Genomic DNA, 19620 nt, shown 5'->3' on the forward strand with positions numbered 1-19620 from the left:
CCTGCTCAGCTGACTGCAGTTTTCAGACAGCAAGTCAGCATCTCTCCAGCTATAAATCATTGTGCTGAAGGATGTGCTCACAGGACTGCTCTCCAAGGCACAGCTAGCTGGTCTTCCCAGCACTGACTGGCCAGTGAAATTAGGCACAGGTTTGATCTCACCAGGTTTGTGGATGTTCTTACAGAGGTTTGTTCTGCAGCAGGAAATACTATTAGGAAATATGATTAGGGAAAAAGGGTAGACCAGCTTCTTCTGGTAGCACTGAAATCCCTGTACAGCTCAGGTGCATGCACACATCAGTGAAAAGGAAAGCAGAGGAGGTGTAATCCAGGATGCGTGGATGAGTTGCTGTGCCCTCTGGAAGGTGTTGCTGGCAGGATGCCTTCATCCAGCAGCTCCTGCAGGGCTGAGGTCGGCAGGTGGCAAGGGTGGGACACCCTGACCCTCTTGAGGGGGTAGTCAGGCTAATCCCATTCAGCTGGGCTTGAACAGGCCAGCTGTCCCTGCACTTGGTAGTGGGATAGATCAACTCTGACCAGAGCTGTCCCTGGGATGTTGGGGCCGGATGTTTTTGCCACATAATTTACCAACAAGTTATAATACTGATAAAGGCTTGGGTCAATATGACTAGACCTGAAGTTAACACTGTTCAAACATCTACAAAAGCCTAGCAAATTTCCAAAGCCAGAGCCCTGAGAGGGCCATTCCCATATGAGTGTCCTGAGGATCTGTTGCCTTCAGGGGAAGGCAAGGCGACCTGGTTGCAAGGAACAGCATGGCAGCCCGGCCTCGCCCGGGCTACTCAGGCCAACAACACATGCTAACACCAATGTGGTGGACGGTCAAAAGGCGTTTATTATCTTATCTCATGGGTTTAAATAGTCTCGGGGGACTTTGCTACATCAGTGGGGGTTGGTAGGGTCTCTAGGGTTAGTAAGGAGTGGAAAACTACTGGGTTAGGTGTGGTTACATGTTCTGGGGGTAGTAGATAATGTGTTGCAGGGTGAGGGGGAAGGGTCTTTCTTTCCGTCACATCCCGAAATCTTCCATTCGCCTGTCCCTATCTACTACATCTCCCCCCTCCTTTTCATAAATAAAATGAGGTAGTCGTAAATATAGGCACTGGAGTGAGGTACAAACTTGTAGCTTGGTAAGGAAAAGGGGTTTGGTAAACCTGAGTAACTCTCGCAAGGTGAGTTTTGAAGGCTTCTGCAACTGGCAGTGTTCACAGTTTTTGGTTTATAGCATTTGTTGCTGGCCTACGAACAGAATGTTCGTCCGTTTTAGACGGGCCTGAACAAACAAGACTAGCTTGTTCAGCAGGCATGGTCCTACGGTAACAGCTAAAAGCAGTATTGCCAGTGGACCTACCAGGGCGGAAATTAAAGTGGTGAGCCAAGGTGATTGATTGAACCAGGATTCGAACCAGCTCTGTTGGGTTTCCCTGTCTTTCTTTCTCTGAGCTAGTCTATCTCGGAGTTCTGCCATGGAGTCTTTAATGACTCCCGTATGATCTGCATAAAAGCAGCATTCCTCTTTTAAGGCTGCACACAGTCTTCCTTGTTGCATGAATAAGAGGTCCAGTCCTCACCTATTTTGTAAAACTACTTCCAAAAGTGAGGAGACTGATTTCTCTAGATAGGAGATGGATTTCTTGATCCTCTGCAGGTCTTCATCGATGGTCATTTGCAGCTGAGAGAGTCCGTGTTGTTGGGTCGCGATGGCTGAGACACCCGTGGCTGTGCCAGCTGCTCCCAGGCCAAGCAGCATTGTGATAGTTATACCTGTGATTATTTTTCTTTTGTGGAGTCTGTTGGGTTCCTCGAAAAGGTGGTATACCTCTTTGTCCGAGTGGTACAGGACCCTAGGAACAATCAGAACTTGGACACAGAAGTTCATAGAGTCATTAAATTTGGCAAGGAACACACAAGGACTCACTCCGGATCGCTGGCAAACCCACATCCCAGATGCGGATGGGACCACCCACTTATTGATCTTTCTGTTGGGCTTGACAACTTTAGTGCAGAAGTTGCCTTTCTGCTTTGCTAAAGTTGCATTGCCAAAACATCTGCCCTGTCCTGTGATTTGACTCAGGGTGATTCCTCTGCGGGGAGTGTCCCATCTGCACTGGTGGGGGGCACTGGCTGTGGAGTAACTGAAGGGGGTGTCTAAAGCAATGCCTTTGTAGATAGGGGGCTTAACATCATAGCAAAGCCAGCAGGAGTTAGTTAGGTTTGGTTTCGTTTCGTTCAGGGTTAGAAAGGTAGTTTCTAGCCTACAAAAGATTGGGTTTGGGTCTGACTCGGCTATGTGGCCTATTTGGAGGGCATCCGCATGGCCGGTCGGGGTATCGGTGACCTTTGGGGGCAAGGTTTTGGGGTGGGTTGTGTTTTTTCCTTTTAGCACATTCTTAATAATATTAAAGGGAAGTAAGTTGCCATTACTAAAGAGACTATCGACTAGGGTGGAGACCATGGCCAAATTAATCTCTTTTTTTGCAATGGCTTTGACAATTGACTGTACATCTTTTGGGTTTACCAGGGTATATACCCTCTGCTGGTTCCCTTCCAGACTGGTGATCCTCACCGGGAAGGCTTGGATGGCAGCCGCTGGGGCCCATTCAGCACAGGCTATTTTTATTTTTCCCCAGTCGGTAAACTGGGCTGGTTCGTATTGTGGTTGCTTTTCGGTGTGGCTTAAAGCTTTACTCGGTTTTGTTTTAAATCGCGTTGGCTCTGTTCCCTCCATCTCAGAGTCCCAGCCAGCTTGGGTGGTGGACTCAGAGTCAGAAGTCGAATGCCAGAACATTTCCGGGGCTCGGTGCCTTTTTGTGTGGCTCTGACCCCGCTCCTCCCCCTGGGGGGGTGCCGCTCCTGCCCCCTGGGCTTGCCCTGCCTCCTGCAGGGGGAGGTCTCTCCCTTAAATGGTAGCGGCGTCAGGCGCGGCTGCCGATTGGCTCCGTGCCCTCTGCCGCTCTCCTCCTCTTTCTCCCGCACACGCGCATTCGTAAAACCCCGCGCCTCCGGGCTTTTCCCACTGAGACCGCCCGCGCCCCGCCCCTCTCTTGGCTGCCAGTGCCATTTTTAACAGGGTAGGGTGGCAGTGCGGCTCGGATCTCTTCTTGAGCCGTGGTTTCTGCCTCTCTGCCTTCCCTCGCCAGTCCCTGCCAAAAGGATTCCATGCACTGCTGCACCTCCAGCAACGGGTTGCTGATCGGTGGCGGCAGAATGGATGGGGGAACTGTGGATTTTTGTGAGGTTTCCGCGGGGGGGTTTGGGCTCTGGCCCAGGGAGGGGGGTGACACGCCGGGCCCCCCGGATCCCCGCTCCCAGGCAGATCGCCCTCAGGGGCGGTTTGCGTTGCCACTCCTACCCCTAGCTTGGGTGTAACCAATAAACACGTATGTGCCACGCTCCATGTCTCCTGCTCTTCTAATGCTCTGCATAGGGCTTTCTCGACTTTGCCCCACACCTTAAGGCTTCTACTACTGCCTGAGGATTTCGTGTCCTCGGCCAGCATGGCTGTGCATTTCTCCCATATCTCCAGATGCAAAGCATCCACGGGGCGGTCAATTGCCCCAAGCTCAAGCAGCCTTGCTATAGCAAGATAAAAGTCTTTGAGCCTGCACTTAATACCCCACTGTTTATGAATCGCACTTATGACCCGTGTGACGGTGTCCATGACAGTCACTGGTCCAGGGACGTCTCCCCCGCCGAGATACGGTCTCACCGCTCCGGCTGCTGCCCTTCATCCAGGCAACACCCACTATCCGAGTGAATCCTCCCGGGTTTCGGCACCAGATATGTTGCCTTCAGGGGAAGGCAAGGCGACCTGGTTGCAAGGAACAGCACGGCAGCCTGGCCTCGCCCGGGCTACTCGGGCCAACAACACATGCTAACACCAATGTGGTGGACGGTCAAAAGGCGTTTATTATCTTATCTCATGGGTTTAAATAGTCTCGGGGGACTTTGCTACATCAGTGGGGGTTGGTAGGGTCTCTAGGGTTAGTAAGGAGTGGAAAACTACTGGGTTAGGTGTGGTTACATGTTCTGGGGGTAGTAGATAACGTGTTGCAGGGTGAGGGGGGAAGGGTCTTTCTTTCCATCACATCCTGAAATCTTCCATTCGCCTGTCCCTATCTACTACAGAGGGCCATTCCCATATGAGTGTCCTGAGGATCCTTTTCAGTAGAGGCTGTGTTGGGTTTTCCTTTAGGAGGGGTTCACCAAGCAGCATTTGCACTAACCACTGCACTTTGGCTCGGGTTAAAGGAATATAAGGATTTACATCTCTGCTGCAAAGCAACACTTACAAAACAAACCCATGCTGGGATGGTTTCTTTGCAGATCTGTTGCTGGTCAAGAAAGAACGAGTGCTCCAGTTGCACCTTGAAGGCAGGGCTCAGTTTAAAGACTGCTTTTGCAAACAAAAATATTGGCTAAAGTTAGAGGTCCCATGGGTACAGGTTCTTATGGGTGTGCAGGATTAAGCCCAAAGATCATCCTGTTATTTCCTAGTTGTTCCCTTTTCTGACTTTCCCTGGTGTTATGCTCTGTTCTTGGGGCTTGCCCTGTATTAGAGATGACTTCATGGATTTGAGTAATACTACTCAGAAGATTTACAACAGCAAAAACAAATATTTCAACAAGCTTTAAGAAATATACCAATAAATCCATCATCATTGTATTAATCAACTGGCACTTACAAGATAGATTTTAGCTGATGGAGAGGATTTGTCTTAGCAGAGAAAATAAAAATACTTATTTTAATGAAAGGATCTCAGTAGTTTGCCTGCTTTGTGAAAGACATTCCTTTTCCCTGTGGGTGCAGCAATCTGCACTCTTCTAAAATTGAGTTGTGCTCTCCTTAATTCCCCACAAGGTGACTGAGCAGTGACTTTTTAATCCAACTACTAACCTTGAAACTTGAAGAGTTGCCTTCTTCTGAAGCTTCTCCCAGTCCTACACCACCTGTCTCTGCAGAAAGCCCCTGGAAAGATGCCATGGGGACAGAGACACCCTGTGATGCTTTCTTTGTGAAGTCCTACAGCACACCAAGCCCCTGAAGACTGAACTCCCTTGCTCCATGCATTGGCTCACCCCAAAACAAATTATATAGCTCATTACACACCAAAATATATTTAAATAAACCCATTTAATGTCAAGAAAAGGATAAGCAAGGAAAGTCTCCACAGACATTGAGTTCTTGAAGTGGGTCTGCTTCAGTGGTTCTGCTCCAGTGGATGCTCCGGGGCATCACCTTTAATTCCACAGGCTGGGATTGCAGGTAGCAAAACAGAGCTGGACCTGCTCTCTCTGCTGGGGCAAGAGCTGCCAGCTCAGCCTTGGACACAGGGGTGAGCATTGGGGATCCTGTGCTGAGGAGAGGGGAGGGCACTGCCCAGAATAAAAGAGACACTGCTCCAGTTGAAGCTAAGGAACCACAGCCTTGGCTCATCTTCCAGTCCACAGCACCTGTGCTTCATTGGTTTCCTATTTCCCAGTTTGGGAGTATCGAGTATAAAACAAATATTCCTGTACTTGTAGGTTTTATTTCTGTGAATGTCTGGCACAGAAAACATTGATCAGACATCAGAAATTCATCCCCTGTGAGAAGGAGTGGTCAACAGAACACAAGTTAACCACTGTCTTCTTCCTGCTGGGTGGGAGGCAAGTAAATTAACTCCCCAGTCTTAATCGCTTTTGACATTTTAAAGCCAGATTTTAAATGCTTTATTTTGACTTGCAGTTTGTCTCCTACACTGTCTAAAAAATTTCTGGTCTTTAGCAGCAGTTCTTGTGGGTGTTTTTCATGGCACCACAGTGCATTAACTGTTCAGTCAAAACTGTGAGCCCAACTAAAGGGGCAGGGTAAAAATACCTTTGGATTCCTCCTTTGGTCCACCAGCATCACAGCATGCCTGACAAATTAACCAGAAATTGAGATACATTTCATGTCAATCCAGCTGTTCATTTTGAACGTATCAGAGCACAAGATGCTCCTGCTTGTGAAGAAACATCCCACCCTCTGTTCTGCCACACAGGAGTACCTGTGTGCTCCCCAACTATTTTCCTAAAAAAGCATGGGATTTGTCACAAACCATCATCTACAGCCTGCTGGCCAACAAGGACTGCCTGAGGCACCATCCTGGGGAGTCCAGAGACCAGGTAGGACATGCAGCTCAGAGCCAAGGCTGGAGGGGACTGCAGAAGATCCTATATTCCATCCTCCTGGCAGAGGTGGGTCAAATGCACCAACAGTGGCCAGCTGTTCAAATCTGAGCAAAACATGTTTTAGCCCTGTAGGGGAGGCAGATGGGAAGCTCACCTGACTTGGTGAGGGGGGTGGAGGGATGCCAAGGCTCAGTGACACTGCTGGAAGTTAATAGAGTTGAAACTCCTTTAGGCAGCCCTGAGCACCACCCAGGTGTTTATTTTTAACTGCCACATCTCTGGCTTGGATTTTTCATGTTTACGAGCTTGGAAGGGTAACAGCTTCAGTGGCATCAAGTATTTATTTGTATAAACAAGCTGCAAAAGTGACAAACAGCAGAATGCTCTAGTTCTGGAGATCAGAGTGCAGGAGCAGTTCTCTGGCCAAAGTAAAGGGGCTTCACTTCTGCAGGAAGAACACAACCTGCACTCACAAGGGAACACAGGATTAAGTTAAGATGTAATGTTGCCAAGCAGATGCAATCTGTCAGAAAGTGAAAAATACCTCATGTTTCTGCCATTTTTGAGTAAACTATCAATTTAGACATGAATTTGTTGTGGTTTTTTTAAAAAAGACAATAATAAATTTAGTTTTAAAAATTTGTATTTACAGAAACTAACTTACCCTTCTGTGCATAAGGCTTTCTTGGTTTACGTGCAAGTTCAAGTGAGAAAAGTCAGATGATAGTGAGATTTCTTTCCCTATCTGTACCTCTGGGAACAGAAGTGGTAAGATCTGCTCTGTTTTATAGATGTCTTCAAAGCATATTACAGCAATTCTGAGTTAGCTTTTAGTCAAAACAGAACTCCTTGCCATTTGTTGATATCTAAAAGGTCATATAATTTTGCCAAAAAAAAAAAAAAAAAAAAAGGAATGTACCCCAGTCTGGGGATACGTAAGTCCTGAAAGAATCAAGTATTTTCCTAAATAAAATATTTGTCATTTCAATCTATGCATCAAACACAACTCCTGAATTTGCAATGAAAGTGCTTTGAATTAAATATTAATGCAAGTTATTAAAAAGAGTCAGTCAGTGTGATAAAGCTGTTTCTAAGCCAGTAGCAAAAGTAAAAATTGGGGAGTTTCAAAGTTCTCAATACACAAGTAAGGCTCAATGATGCCATAATGAGGCAATACAAAAAAACTGATAATCAAAGCAAGCATGGCACTGCTCAGAGAAGGGCAATATCACTGAGTAATAAATCTTGGTTCATTCACGGGGAGGGGGAGGGAGGTCTATTTGCTACATCTCTTTTGTAATCCTGTTGCATATACAGGAGGAAGAAAACTTTGGGAAATCCCCTATGATTTCACCAGAAAAAAAAAAAATAGCCATCATTTAAACTAATATTCCTGGGAAATAGAAGTTTATGTTGTTTGAGCCAAAAATTACAAGATAATCACTGTCCTTACTGGAGAAGAACAAAATGCACTATTTCAGAACACAGTGAAAAGTGCAAGCTAGACACATCACCCAGTGGTTTGTGGAGGAGAAGAGCTTTCACATAAACATTATTTGGAACTGAATTCAATATTACTTATCTATTTCTAAATTATACCCCTGGGAGTTTTCAGAGATAATCCTGCTTTCTTTTGATTCTGTTTCTTGAGGCCTGGAGAATACAGGGAGTGTGGGATGATTTGTCTTATTAAGTATTCTTCAGAAGTTCGTGCACTTGGAAGCTTCTACTAGGAAATACTGTGTTGGCTGTTTCTTTGCCTTCTCTTTCTGAGAGCTGGAGATGCTGTAGATCAAAGGGGAGAGGATGAAATGAACAACACAGCATCAGCTCATGAATTTATACCTGTCTATCTGGATTGTCATATTCTTATTAAGAAAAATTAACATTTACACTGAAGATATCAGTATTTATAACTCAAGCTGCAAAAGAATTTCAGCCTCCACTAACTGTGGAGAAGAAAAATATCTAGAAATGCATTAGGAGGGAAAGTAACACAAATCACTGGACTGCTGAAGAGTAGGAAGTTTAGCTCTGACTGTTTCATGGAAGATAAAAATGGTAGTAAGTCATTGTGTTGGTTTCAACAGGGACAGAGCTAACTTTCATCTTAGAATCATAGAGCCATTAAGGTTGGAAAAGACTCCTGAGACCATCGAGTTAAATCATTAGCTCAGCACCACTGAACTCACCATTAAACCCTTTACCCAGTGCCACATCCACACAGCTCTTGCCCACTTGCCACCACTGCACTGGGCAGCTTATTCAATGCCTGACCCTTTCAGAGAAAAAAATTTTTTCCTAATACTCAATCTAACCCTCCCCTGGCACAACTTGAGGCCGTTTCCTCTCATCCTGTCACTTGTTACCTGGGGGAAGAGACACCCCTACCTGGCTCCACCCTCCCTTCAAGGAGCTATAGAGACTGATAATGTCCCCCTTGAGCCTCCTTTTCTCCAGGCTGAGCCCCTCGAGCTCCCTCAGCTGCTCCTCCTTAGATCTGCACTTCATGGAGTTCAGCTCAGAACAGAGGCTTCTGCACGTGGTATCATTGTCCTTGAACATCTAAAAAGCCTTTTCATAAAAGGAAAGTCTTCTTCAGAGCTGAAAACTAAACAACAGAATATTTCAACTAAAAACCCCTCATTGGTAACTGCAAAAAAATGTTCCAGCTGCTGAGATGCATTTGTAAAGGAATGGTGTTCCTTTCTTTAGAATACTGCTCCTCAGTTTCTGCTTTACAGTCCCCAATGTGCCTCATAAGAAAACAAAGAGCAGCTGGGTGTGTGCAGGTGCAGAACAAGATCTCACAGGGAAAAAACATCTCTCAAAAGAGAGTATTTATTTTCAATACTCGGGTCTAAGAATAGAATTGTCTACATCTTTAAATAATCTAAAAGAAATTAAGGTAAAGTAAATTTGGTAATATACAACACTGTATTAACCTACATTTTAATAACCCAACTTAACTACAGCTCCAAAACACAGCAGTTCTGTTTCCCCAAGGCTGGATCAAGCAATTGATGACTACAAACCACACAGATTATCTGTGCTATTGCCAGAGCCAGCCCAGGGAACAGAAGGGAAGCAGATGACCTCTGTCAAGAGGAATTTCTGTGCTGCTTTAAGGTTATCATTAGCAAGACTCAAAAATCTATGGTTATTCCAAATATATATGTGAGAAGACATTGGGTTGTTCTCACAGGGAAGTGTGTAAATATATAAAGATTGCTGCAAGTGAGGGCAAATTGATCCTTGCATAGTCTCACCACTGCTGGTCAAAACCAAAATCCCAACATACTTCACATGTGGATGTGTCCAACATCCCTGAATCAGGAGTTAGCTTTCCTTTTGTTTGTCAGAGGATGTATTTCCTGACATGAGGCAGGTCACTTTCTATCAAAATGACAACACAGACGTTTGAGAGAACATACAACAAATTCTCATTATTTACTACAAATATATAAATGGAAATGAAATCAAATTGAATAATTTGACTACATGAAAATTATGAAACAGTTTGTATTTTATACACAGCATCTGTACACTGGTTTTGGAAACGTGGGGTTTATCCATGCAAATTTAATACAAAACACTATTTACAAAAAAAAAAAAAAATTAAGAACATTTTTTGGAAGAAACATATATGTTGGAAGCTCCAGCAATAATGGAAATACTGAAAAAAGGCTTAATACAGTATAGTACAAATAGACAATCTTCAGAAGTATGAAAGATGCTCTTTACAAGAACATGAAATGCAAAATCAATTTAAATGCACTAACACAAAATTTGCAAGTATATACACAATTTGAGCATCTATTTTTAATGATCACTCTCCTGCTGTGTCCTCAGAACTACTTTTGCCACATCCTGCACACATTTACATGTTGACCATTTGGTTACATTGCATCTTCTGAGTTTTAAAACTACAAATTACAAAATAAAATAACTGAATACCAACTGAATGATAATTGTAAAGCAATCACATTTTCATTGTTCTAGACATTCCATAATAATAGAAAGTATTCACATTACCCCCAGTATATTCCACCAACCCACCCTTTTTAACTGCACCTGTATGTGCTCCTCCTGGGAATCTCAGCTTTGCCTTGCTGCTGGTGCCACAGCCAAGAGCAGCTACAGCCAGGAACTCCCATGGCTGCAGGAATTTGCTTCAGGTATCACATCCCTTCAGCAAACACAACTGCATCAGCAGCTCCATGTGAAGAACACAGTCCTACACAGCTTCAGAATACAAATACTGAACAGTTACTGCAAGCTCCCATGACAAGTATGGCACAACCAAACCCTACACAAATATAGTAATTTTGGAAATATTTCACTGACTCACTCATTTTTAAATGAAAGCAAAAAAGTATCCTTGTGGCATTTCCAAATATTCTCTATTTTACAATCTGCCTTCATAAAACCATGATGGAAAAAGTTATGTTTGCCTTATTTCACTTAACTTTGAATGAAGTCAAGAAACCCTCCTTAGTGCCAAGAATGTATTTTAAATTACTGACTTTATGCAGTAACTGAGTTACAATACTCTGGAGGGAAATTCTGATCTCAACTGCAGCCTTACAATCATAGACTTATTTAGGTTGGAAAAGACTTTAAATGGATCAAGTTCAACTGCAAGTTTAGCACTGCCAAAATCACAGTTTTTCCAAAACAATTAAATTGCTGTCGGTCCAAACTGTTCTTCTCCTTTAGAGTTTTCTAAGACACTAGAGTAGCCATAGAAAAAATTCCTGGTTTTTGCTTGTTTTAAGATTAGGATTCTAAAATGTAAAACACACTCTGAAAATTATTTTTTGCAAATGTAATTGGCTATATACAATTAGAACTAAAAATTATAGATTATATGTAATTTTATGATAATTGGTGTGCCTTCCCTAAAATTGACCAAGTAGTCTTGGAGAAATTTTGCTGCCCTTTGCCTCTCATGCTGAAAAAATAATGGTCAAACCCAGTGAGGGAACAAACACTTCATATAACCACCATTTTAAGACAGTATGTTGCCAAAATTGTACTATGTGAAAATACTTAAAGACAAAACAAGCAAAGGGCTATTTATTATGTAACAAACACAGGAGCCAGAACTGCTTCTGTGCAGTGGCAAGTTTAAACTAAAATTCAATTAATCACATATATTCTCTATTTAAGCAGTGAAGATCAGCAGAATTCTTCACAGGAAAAGAGAAAATTATGTTATTATTTTCCAAAACAAACCTGTACCATAACACACCTCATTAAAACACAGTTCACCTGTCCGTCAGTCTGTAAATGAATGACACATGACCCAGTGTGTGGCATATGGAATAAACCCAGCATTACTGTTTGCATTCCCTCCTGGAAGTGCAAGAGGGACACATTAACCAGTTCAGAGCCATGGTGCAATTTGCATTTAGAAAAGGTCTGCAGCTCCCACAAGCAAAAGTGTCCTCTGCCTCACTACATTACCCACTGCTGGGGAAAGTTAAATATTGCTGAGTATCTATTAGCAATTACTCTCAAATTATCACTTGGTGGTTTTGCTCAGGTTGCAGTATCTCTTTAAGAGCAAGGAGGTGCTTTTGGCAACAAGTTGTCCTGCACATCGTCACTGGTTCAAAGGCAGGGGATCACAAGGGACACATGCTAGGTCCCCTTCCCAGGGCTGGGCACGGGCAGTACTCTCTGCACCATCAGCCGCACTTTCTGCAGCACTGGGACGGAGTTATCCAAACCAAACGGGCTCTGGGAACACAAAGATGGCAAATCCCTTGTTGTTCTAAGCTCTGTTGAAAGCTCCATGCACTCCAGGATCCTCATCCCTCAGCTACAAAACACTTCCTTCTTTACTAAGACTGAAGGCTTTTCCTGAAGTGATTCAATGTGAAATCAATTCAGAGCACTCTCTGCTTGGATAACACTACTTTGCCTTTCCCATTGCTGGTCTTAATGACATTTTCTTAATTCCAAATTGTGTGTTCGGGTGTGTTTATTTACTTTGGATTTTCAAGTAGAGATCCTCTAACAGAAAAACACATTAGCCTGATTTGGTATGGGAAGTGAGATTTGATTTGCCAATACCAAACCACATCTCCTATCTGCAGAAGTGCTAAAAACTCACAGAGGTTGCTTTCAGTTGAAATCAGTGGAATCAGCCTTTCAAATAAACACTTAAGGAATCACGAAAAGGAAGAAGTGCCAGACCTTCATCCATCTCTCTTTCTCTTTAGTACCAACATGACATATGAAAGTTAGTGAAAACAGATGTCTTCATTTTTGTTTGGATTTAGCTACAGATTTACATCAAAATCTGATGAGACTGCCACTAAATTATATGGTATTTAAAATTAAGTTTTTAGTGCAGTAAAAACCTAATGGTTGTCATCACCTACAATTTTATTGAGGTAACAACACCTTCCCACCTCACTTCAATGTAATTTTTCCTACCATCTAAATACTGTTTGGCTTATCAGAAAATTTTTATTAAATGTATCCATATAACATTTTACAACTTCATTTGACTTACCAGAGGTTACTATATTAGTCAAGAATCTGCCACTAAAGTTTGCTAGTGTCAAACAAGTTTAAGCCACGTTTGCTACAGTCTTCAGCTCAGGTGCTCCACAAATACAAAAAGGCAAAAATCTACTGAATTCAAGGGTAAAACTTGCCTTGACTTCAATAAAGCCTAGGATTAAAAAAAAAAAAATCTTATTATTCATGTCAGTTATTTATTGTTTCAAATCCATTCCTCCCTATTTTATGTTCATAGTTCTTGGTTAGATTTTGGAAATCCTCCAGATTAGTGGTCTGGATGGTTTCTGCAACCCCAGCAGTGCCCCAGTGAGCAGTGCTGAAGAACAGATAAAAAGCATTTCTGAGATACTCTCTGGGAAGACACCACACTTCACAACGATTATTTTACTGTCACTGCTGTAAGACCTCACCATATCTGGGACATTATTGCTCAAGTGAAAGTTCAGTCACATGTAACATACTATACCCAGTGACACAAAACACAGAAAAAAATACACAATGCCAGAAACCCTGCCACTATGCTGATCCACTCTAATTTACAATTCATGCCACATTATTGCAAAGTTTATTAGGAAAACTTAATGCACCTTCCTAAAGCTTTTAATGTTGACTTTTCTTCATGTTGTAAGTGAAAACAGAATGAGTGCAACAGGAACTGAGCAGGAACTTCCTATCAGCTGTATTAAGTACTAAACAAATCCTAAACAAAATGGAAGATGGATATCTCAAACACTGGAAATGTTTGGAGCATGGATTCTGGAATCACAATGGTTCACCAGTGCCACTGGAGCAATTCCTTTAAAAAATTCAAAAGGAAGATTGGAAGTGGCCCAGAGTAACCAACAGCCTGAATGCACTAGATCTGAGAATGAACAAAAATAAGATGCTGGGAATCAAAAGGAGAGGGTAAAAGCAATAGAGTATATGCAAATTCTTGTACAGAGAAGATACAACTATCTCCAAAGTCCTGGAAATGAAAACTTAAATTTCAAATATTTTTAGTATCATTTTTGAAATTGCTGTTAAAGAAATAACAATGGGTACGAGACAATGTTAGCAAGGTTTTAAATTATTATTGTTAGTAGTAAAAACAGTTAAGAGATGAGAAAAAGATTATTCCAAGCACAGTGGGTCTTTTTTCAGACTGCTCCTAAGTGTACTTGAAGGCTTTAATCTTTGCCATGCTAAAAGGGAAGACTCATGACTATCCTTCCCCATAAGCAAGAAGGTGGCCATAATAATTTCCAAGGAATGGCAAAGCATGACTGTTGGTAGCAAGTCTGTGGGAAAGAACTGCAGAGTACTAAAAAAAAAAAATTTTTTTTAGTAGATTTCCATTTAAAATTAGTACATAAGTTTCATATCCAGTTTTCAACTTACTAAGAAGTTTGCAAAACCCCTAAGTAGTCAGCAGCTGCCATGCTCCATCAAGGGAATTCTTAATGTTTATACTGCAATGTAACTTAATAAAACTAGTTCAAGAAGGAAAAATGTTACCTTAAGATCAGAAAATGTTTTTTAAATATGACAATGAAATAACAGTGGAGATCAGTTTTCAGATAACAAAGTGACAATTTATAGTTAGCACTTCCATAGCTAACACTGAACTAGAACTTTGCTCTGGTAGTAGCAAAAACAGTAAAATGAAAGACAGAGACTTATTCTTTTTGAGTGTCTGGATTTTCTAAATGTAGCAGGCTAGCATTTTGCTAAGTGAATTATAACTTTTTCATTAGTTTTTGCATGACTTTTCAGATAGTGCCACTAATGAAAACAGAGACTGAAGTTGCTAAAATAACAATTAGAAGAGATACAAGAATCAATTAAAGATAGATTTGAAATACGATATTTCAAATGTCAAAGCAATCCAGTTCTTTAAACACATATTTATCTAACCTATGGTTTATATCTAGGACTTTACAAATTAATTTATACACCAGCCACTCCATAAGCTGTGTTTTAAGACAACACTATATGAGTAATAGTGGATTTTAACTATTACATGTACACAAAGTTATTTCAATGGTTTTTAAAATAAGTGGTATTTTTAAACTTATCATCAGAAAAGTTTTTTTTCCTATCAGCTATTGCCCTTAAGGACTATAGTAGAAGGAACAGACAACACTCTTCCCTCATTCTTTGAAGAATTATCTTACATAGGGTCTTGGTCAATTGGAAAGAACAGAATCAAATCTTGCCACATGCCCGGCAAACATATCCCTCAACTGAAAATAACTTAGCCTGAAATAAAAAATCTGTGGCAGTAAAAACATTTTTTTAATTGAGATACCTATTCATGAAGAACAAACTAAAACAAACAGATCTACTACCAAAATTATGAAATTATTTGCAACTTGTTTAGAGAAGCAACTGTGTATGGTTTCAAAATATTCTCAACACACCAAGAATTTGTGCAGAAGCAAACAAATACATGAACTCAGAAGTTTCAAAAGAACACCACAGAGGAAATGTTTTGTTTTCACATTAATCGATCCAATTTCTCACCACAGTGACATTTGTACAAACTGACCTGTGTGCTAATGCCACACTCAGGTAAATTACACAATAAACCCTACAAACACTAAAAAGATAAACACTGATAATTCCCAGCTAAATTATGGATGTATCTGTTGTAAAAATGTCATGTGAGATCAGGAGCAATATTACATAAAATCCTGAACATCACAGTGTAAACCTGAGATTTTGGCGGTTTTATCAAAATGTCCTAAATTACTCTCTATGAATCACTAGTCCTCCTGTCTTATCCATCATGTGTATTTGTTTGTCCCAAACAAAGAAAAGTAGACAACATTGTTTTTGTCCAACAATACAATAAACCAAATTAATTAGGTATTATCAAATTAATTATCATAAATAAAAAGTATTTACAGTATTTTCTAATTATTAGACAACAATTAAATTGTGCAACAAACTTAAAACACCCAACATCAAAAATGTGAAGTATTACTTGAATCTTCACATACTGATTTTACAAAAAAACTATTAAAATATTTAAAAATTTCTATTTTATCTATTTTAAACAAAGAAAGTTCAAAAATGTTTAAGACTATTAAGAGTTATCAATTACACAGGCACTTCACAGGTAAACAATCTACAGTACAACTGAAAAAAAATATTTGGCACCAACCTAAAAGACTGGGAAAACTCAATAATCTGTGTCCTTTTCTCATTGTATCCTGTTCTGTGTAATCACCAGACACTCAGACTCAATACTGGCAATGTCAGAAGTGCGTAAGTTACAATCAGGAGTGCAAAAAACAAGGAACGCAAATATTAAGCTTTCAGAGAGTGAAAGGGAATTACAAGTGATCAGTTGCTCATTTTTTACCATCATACCATCATAATTTTTACCATCATACCATCGCTATATTTTTGACTTATATTTAAATCAAATGATTGACTCAAAAAACTAAAGTGACAGAAGGTGTGTTTTGTACTTTCAAAAGTAATTTATACATTTTCAATGTAAAAAAAAAGAAATCCAGCATTTAACTCTAACACTGAAACGTTAAATGGCAGCTTTTAACTTAACTAGAAAGAGAACCTGATGCTACCACATTCTCTTTGTACATCCAATTACAAAAGAGAAGAAAAACAATTGTTATGTTCTTTTAACTGTGAACTGACTCCAAGGTTTTCATACACAACTCCAAAATAAGGCTCTCTACAACATCTGGACAGGTTTTAGTTTTTGATGGCTTGGGTGTTCCCATGTAGGTGGCTGAAGTGCCTCAGAGAAATCTCTAACAGAGCAAATGGGAAGCTGTCTAGCTGTCAAGAAGTTGTGTCACATGGAAGAAAGCTGAGATATTTTCAATGCAGGCAACTCAAGCAGAGCTTGAACTGTGAGGCCAACCTTCACCAGACCCCTTTCCTCCAGAATGTGATGAGGCAAGCAAAGTCTCTCCTGCAAAAGAACACAGGACATTTAACCAGTTCCATGCCTTTGTCCCCAGGGCAGGTAAAAAACATATTCTCTGAAGCCACACACATGTCAGGAAGACACTTGCAGAGAAAACACCTTTGGGCTTAAATGTCCCTGTGGTACTCTACAGCAACAGAACGCATAGAAACTTGTTATAGTTGTAATCTGTTTGAAGTGTTAAACTATGACAATATCAGAAGACATATAAAAGAGTGCTAAATTCTTAAAGTAAAGGACTTTCTTTTCATAAGCAGAGTCAGAAAAACAAGCTGGTGGGTACTGTTGGCTCAGTGGCCTTCTTCTCCCTTTCCCTTGTTTTGCCACTTTATTAACAATCTTTCCCCTGGGATAACTTAAAAGTGCTAATAGACTCAATAATGAATGATTCTCCAAGAAAGTCATCATTCAATCTCAAAAATCAGCACAAGCTGGACAATCTTCCCAACTGCCAGCTGGTGCTACAAGTAATTCACAACATAAATTTCAGCACCTCTAGCTTCTGCATGGCCTGTGGCTCCACGTGAGACAGCAAACCAGCTTCTAAATCTATCAACTAATTTTCTTCTTGCACTAAAGAAGATCAAGGGAATTTTTTGTCTCATAATATGCAGGAAATTATTTATTTTTAAAGTTTTTTATCCCTCATAAAAGGAGGTAAGAGGATACACTTGGGCAACAGAAGCACAAATAATGGGGCTGCAGCTACAGCCATGCTAAAAAAGACAGCCAATCATTCAGGCTACAGACTTCTGTAAGTGTAGGATATTTCCTAGGCAGACTGAATTGATGCCAAAATGAGTTACTAAACTCAAGACTTTCAAGTAATAAAACATTACCCTCTCAAGTCCATTCCTTTGTTTAGATGACAATATACACTACAAGGAGCTCAGTATTAGTTTTACTATTAAGAACTGACTAGAAACCCATAAAGTAGCTTCCTCAAGTTCACCCCATAAGCCTGGAATGGAACTTCTCTTCAGACCATCAGCTCTCTGGTCAGTGTCATAATCACTACTGCTTCCTCTTGTCAATCATTTGTCATAATAACGCTCCCCCAACCCTCCAAACTCAGTATTTGCTGATGTTTTCTGTGGTTATTAACAAATCAGTAAAGCAATTAGTGTACCTGTGGAACGCCCAATCTTTTACAAGCATCAAGAAAGTTTTCAACATTTCTTCGGCACTTTGCCATGCTGAGTTTAGGCTGTGAAGACAGGATATTAGATCTTCATCAGGCATTCATGAAGGAGTTTGTATTTCTGATGTAAATTCACTAACAGTTACTAAAACACAAGACACATTCTATGAAGACTCATAGGAGTCTTCATGACTCTTCTATGAAGACTCATAGGAGTCTTCATGAGGAAAATAGCTCTTAAACTGAACTTCTAAGCTTCATTTAATGCTTCTTCCAAGAAAAACCAAGTGAGTAATGTAGCAAATCAATGCGGTAAATATGAGTCACAATGTTTAATACTGAAATTCAAAAGCTTCTTTTCATGTAAGATGTACCAAAAGTTAAATAAATTATTTATGCCTTACCACTGCTGGCGATGGGACGTGAATGCTGGCAACAGAACGTGGCCTTATGTGATTGGCTAAATGGCAAAGAACCACTCCATCCATCAATGCTGCTCCAATGTCATCTGGCAAAATTACCTTCAACCTGGATTCAAGATTCTAGGAAAAAGGCCATAAGTAAGTTACTCTCAACATTAGCTAGTTTTCCATTTTAAAAGCAGGGTATTTTAAAGCATGTAGATGTTTAAAAGGAACATTTTAATACTAAAGTGAAATAAACAGAATAAATTTATGCTTTACTCAGTATAAACATCCTTGTCTCCTTATAGGCCCTGTGTTTCTTTTGTTTGTATTGTTGGGTTTTTCTTGCATTTTGTTATTTTGTGGGGTTTTTTTAAATGACACAACAACATACATTGAGACATGTCTTTTCTGCCAACAATGACCAGAATACACAGCTCTCAAGCCCATACAAAAAACTCACTGCTCATAACAGGAAAGCACAGAACTTAAGGACAGACGTGTTGTGCTGAATATATATGATCAGTGCTTAGTGGGCAGAATCTGTGAGTTGAAACCATACAGCATTTTATGAGAAAGAGGAAAATAAAAATAAGGGAACATGAATGTGGGAAAGGCTATTTCACTTGTACAGATAAAAGTTAAGCTCTAGTGGCCAAGGGCCCACTCTTGTGTTGCAAAACAGAGAAGGCAAACAATGGTTTTTCCCACTCCAGCAAACAAGACTCCACTGCTTGTGGAGACAAAAAAAAAAACCCTTCATAGAAGGTACACCACATATAAGCACTGACCTCAAAATAGCAAAGCAGCTATGATTTAGTGCCCTAGGGTGACATTATGGTGCTTGTATCCCCAATCATGTGTTCTGTTTATGTTTGATATTATGTTCTGCGATTTCAGAACTGACTCTGAAAGTGAAGGTTTGTATTGTCTTGTTATCAGCCGGCTCACCTCCCCCCATTGTCTAGAAGAGGCTAGTGCTGGCTGGCTGGCTTTTGCTTTGCTTGCTTACTTTTGCTGGCTTGCTTTGCTTGCTTGCTCTTGCTTCTGCTTTTGCTTTTGCTTGTTAGTTTAGCTGAACAATCCAAATTTTTCCCTGGACTGTTTTTTCCCTTTCCTGAATATCATTCCAACCTGCTCCGGACTGCGACCTGGGAAAACACCGAGAGGCTGTGCTTTGTGATCTGCAGCAGCCATCCCCAGTGCTGGAGAGCAATCCCCAGTGCCCAGACCCGGGCGATCATTCCCAAGAGAGATTTTCTGGATTTGTCATCTCTTCAGAGTGGTGAAAGAGTTTTTTGTCATCTGGTGTTGTTCATTTTCTGGTGCTGGGGAGTGTTTCGTTTGTTAAATAAACAGGTTTTTTTCCACTTCTCTCTGAGAAAATTCTCCCTGAACCAGGTGCAGTGGGGGAGGGGTAAT

At 40.9% G+C, this 19620-nt stretch overlaps 1 protein-coding gene across 9 annotated transcripts in view; it reads right to left on the reverse strand.

Annotated features, from left to right (window-relative positions):
* Positions 1–13612: 13612 nt before the first annotated feature.
* The window catches only part of LRCH2 (leucine rich repeats and calponin homology domain containing 2), a 49937-nt gene continuing 43929 nt past the window's right edge, over positions 13613–19620 (reverse strand). For 8 of the 9 annotated variants that reach the window (XR_014952418.1, XM_021547484.4, XM_021547483.4 and 5 more), the window contains 3 exons: positions 18199–18336; positions 17783–17860; positions 13613–16638 (listed from right to left, as the gene is read on the reverse strand). Coding sequence is in view for 7 of the 9 variants with exons in the window: in XM_021547484.4 (XP_021403159.2) it covers positions 16519–16638; positions 17783–17860; positions 18199–18336 (336 nt within the window). In the remaining 2 variants the exon portion in view is untranslated. Of the gene's footprint in view, positions 16639–17782; positions 17861–18198; positions 18337–19620 lie in introns of those variants that run through there. The other variant, XR_014952417.1, reaches the window with a different exon arrangement.

This window comes from Lonchura striata, chromosome 4A (genome assembly GCF_050655825.1).
Source record: "Lonchura striata isolate lonStrDom1 chromosome 4A, ASM5065582v1, whole genome shotgun sequence".
Taxonomy (NCBI): domain Eukaryota; kingdom Metazoa; phylum Chordata; class Aves; order Passeriformes; family Estrildidae; genus Lonchura; species Lonchura striata.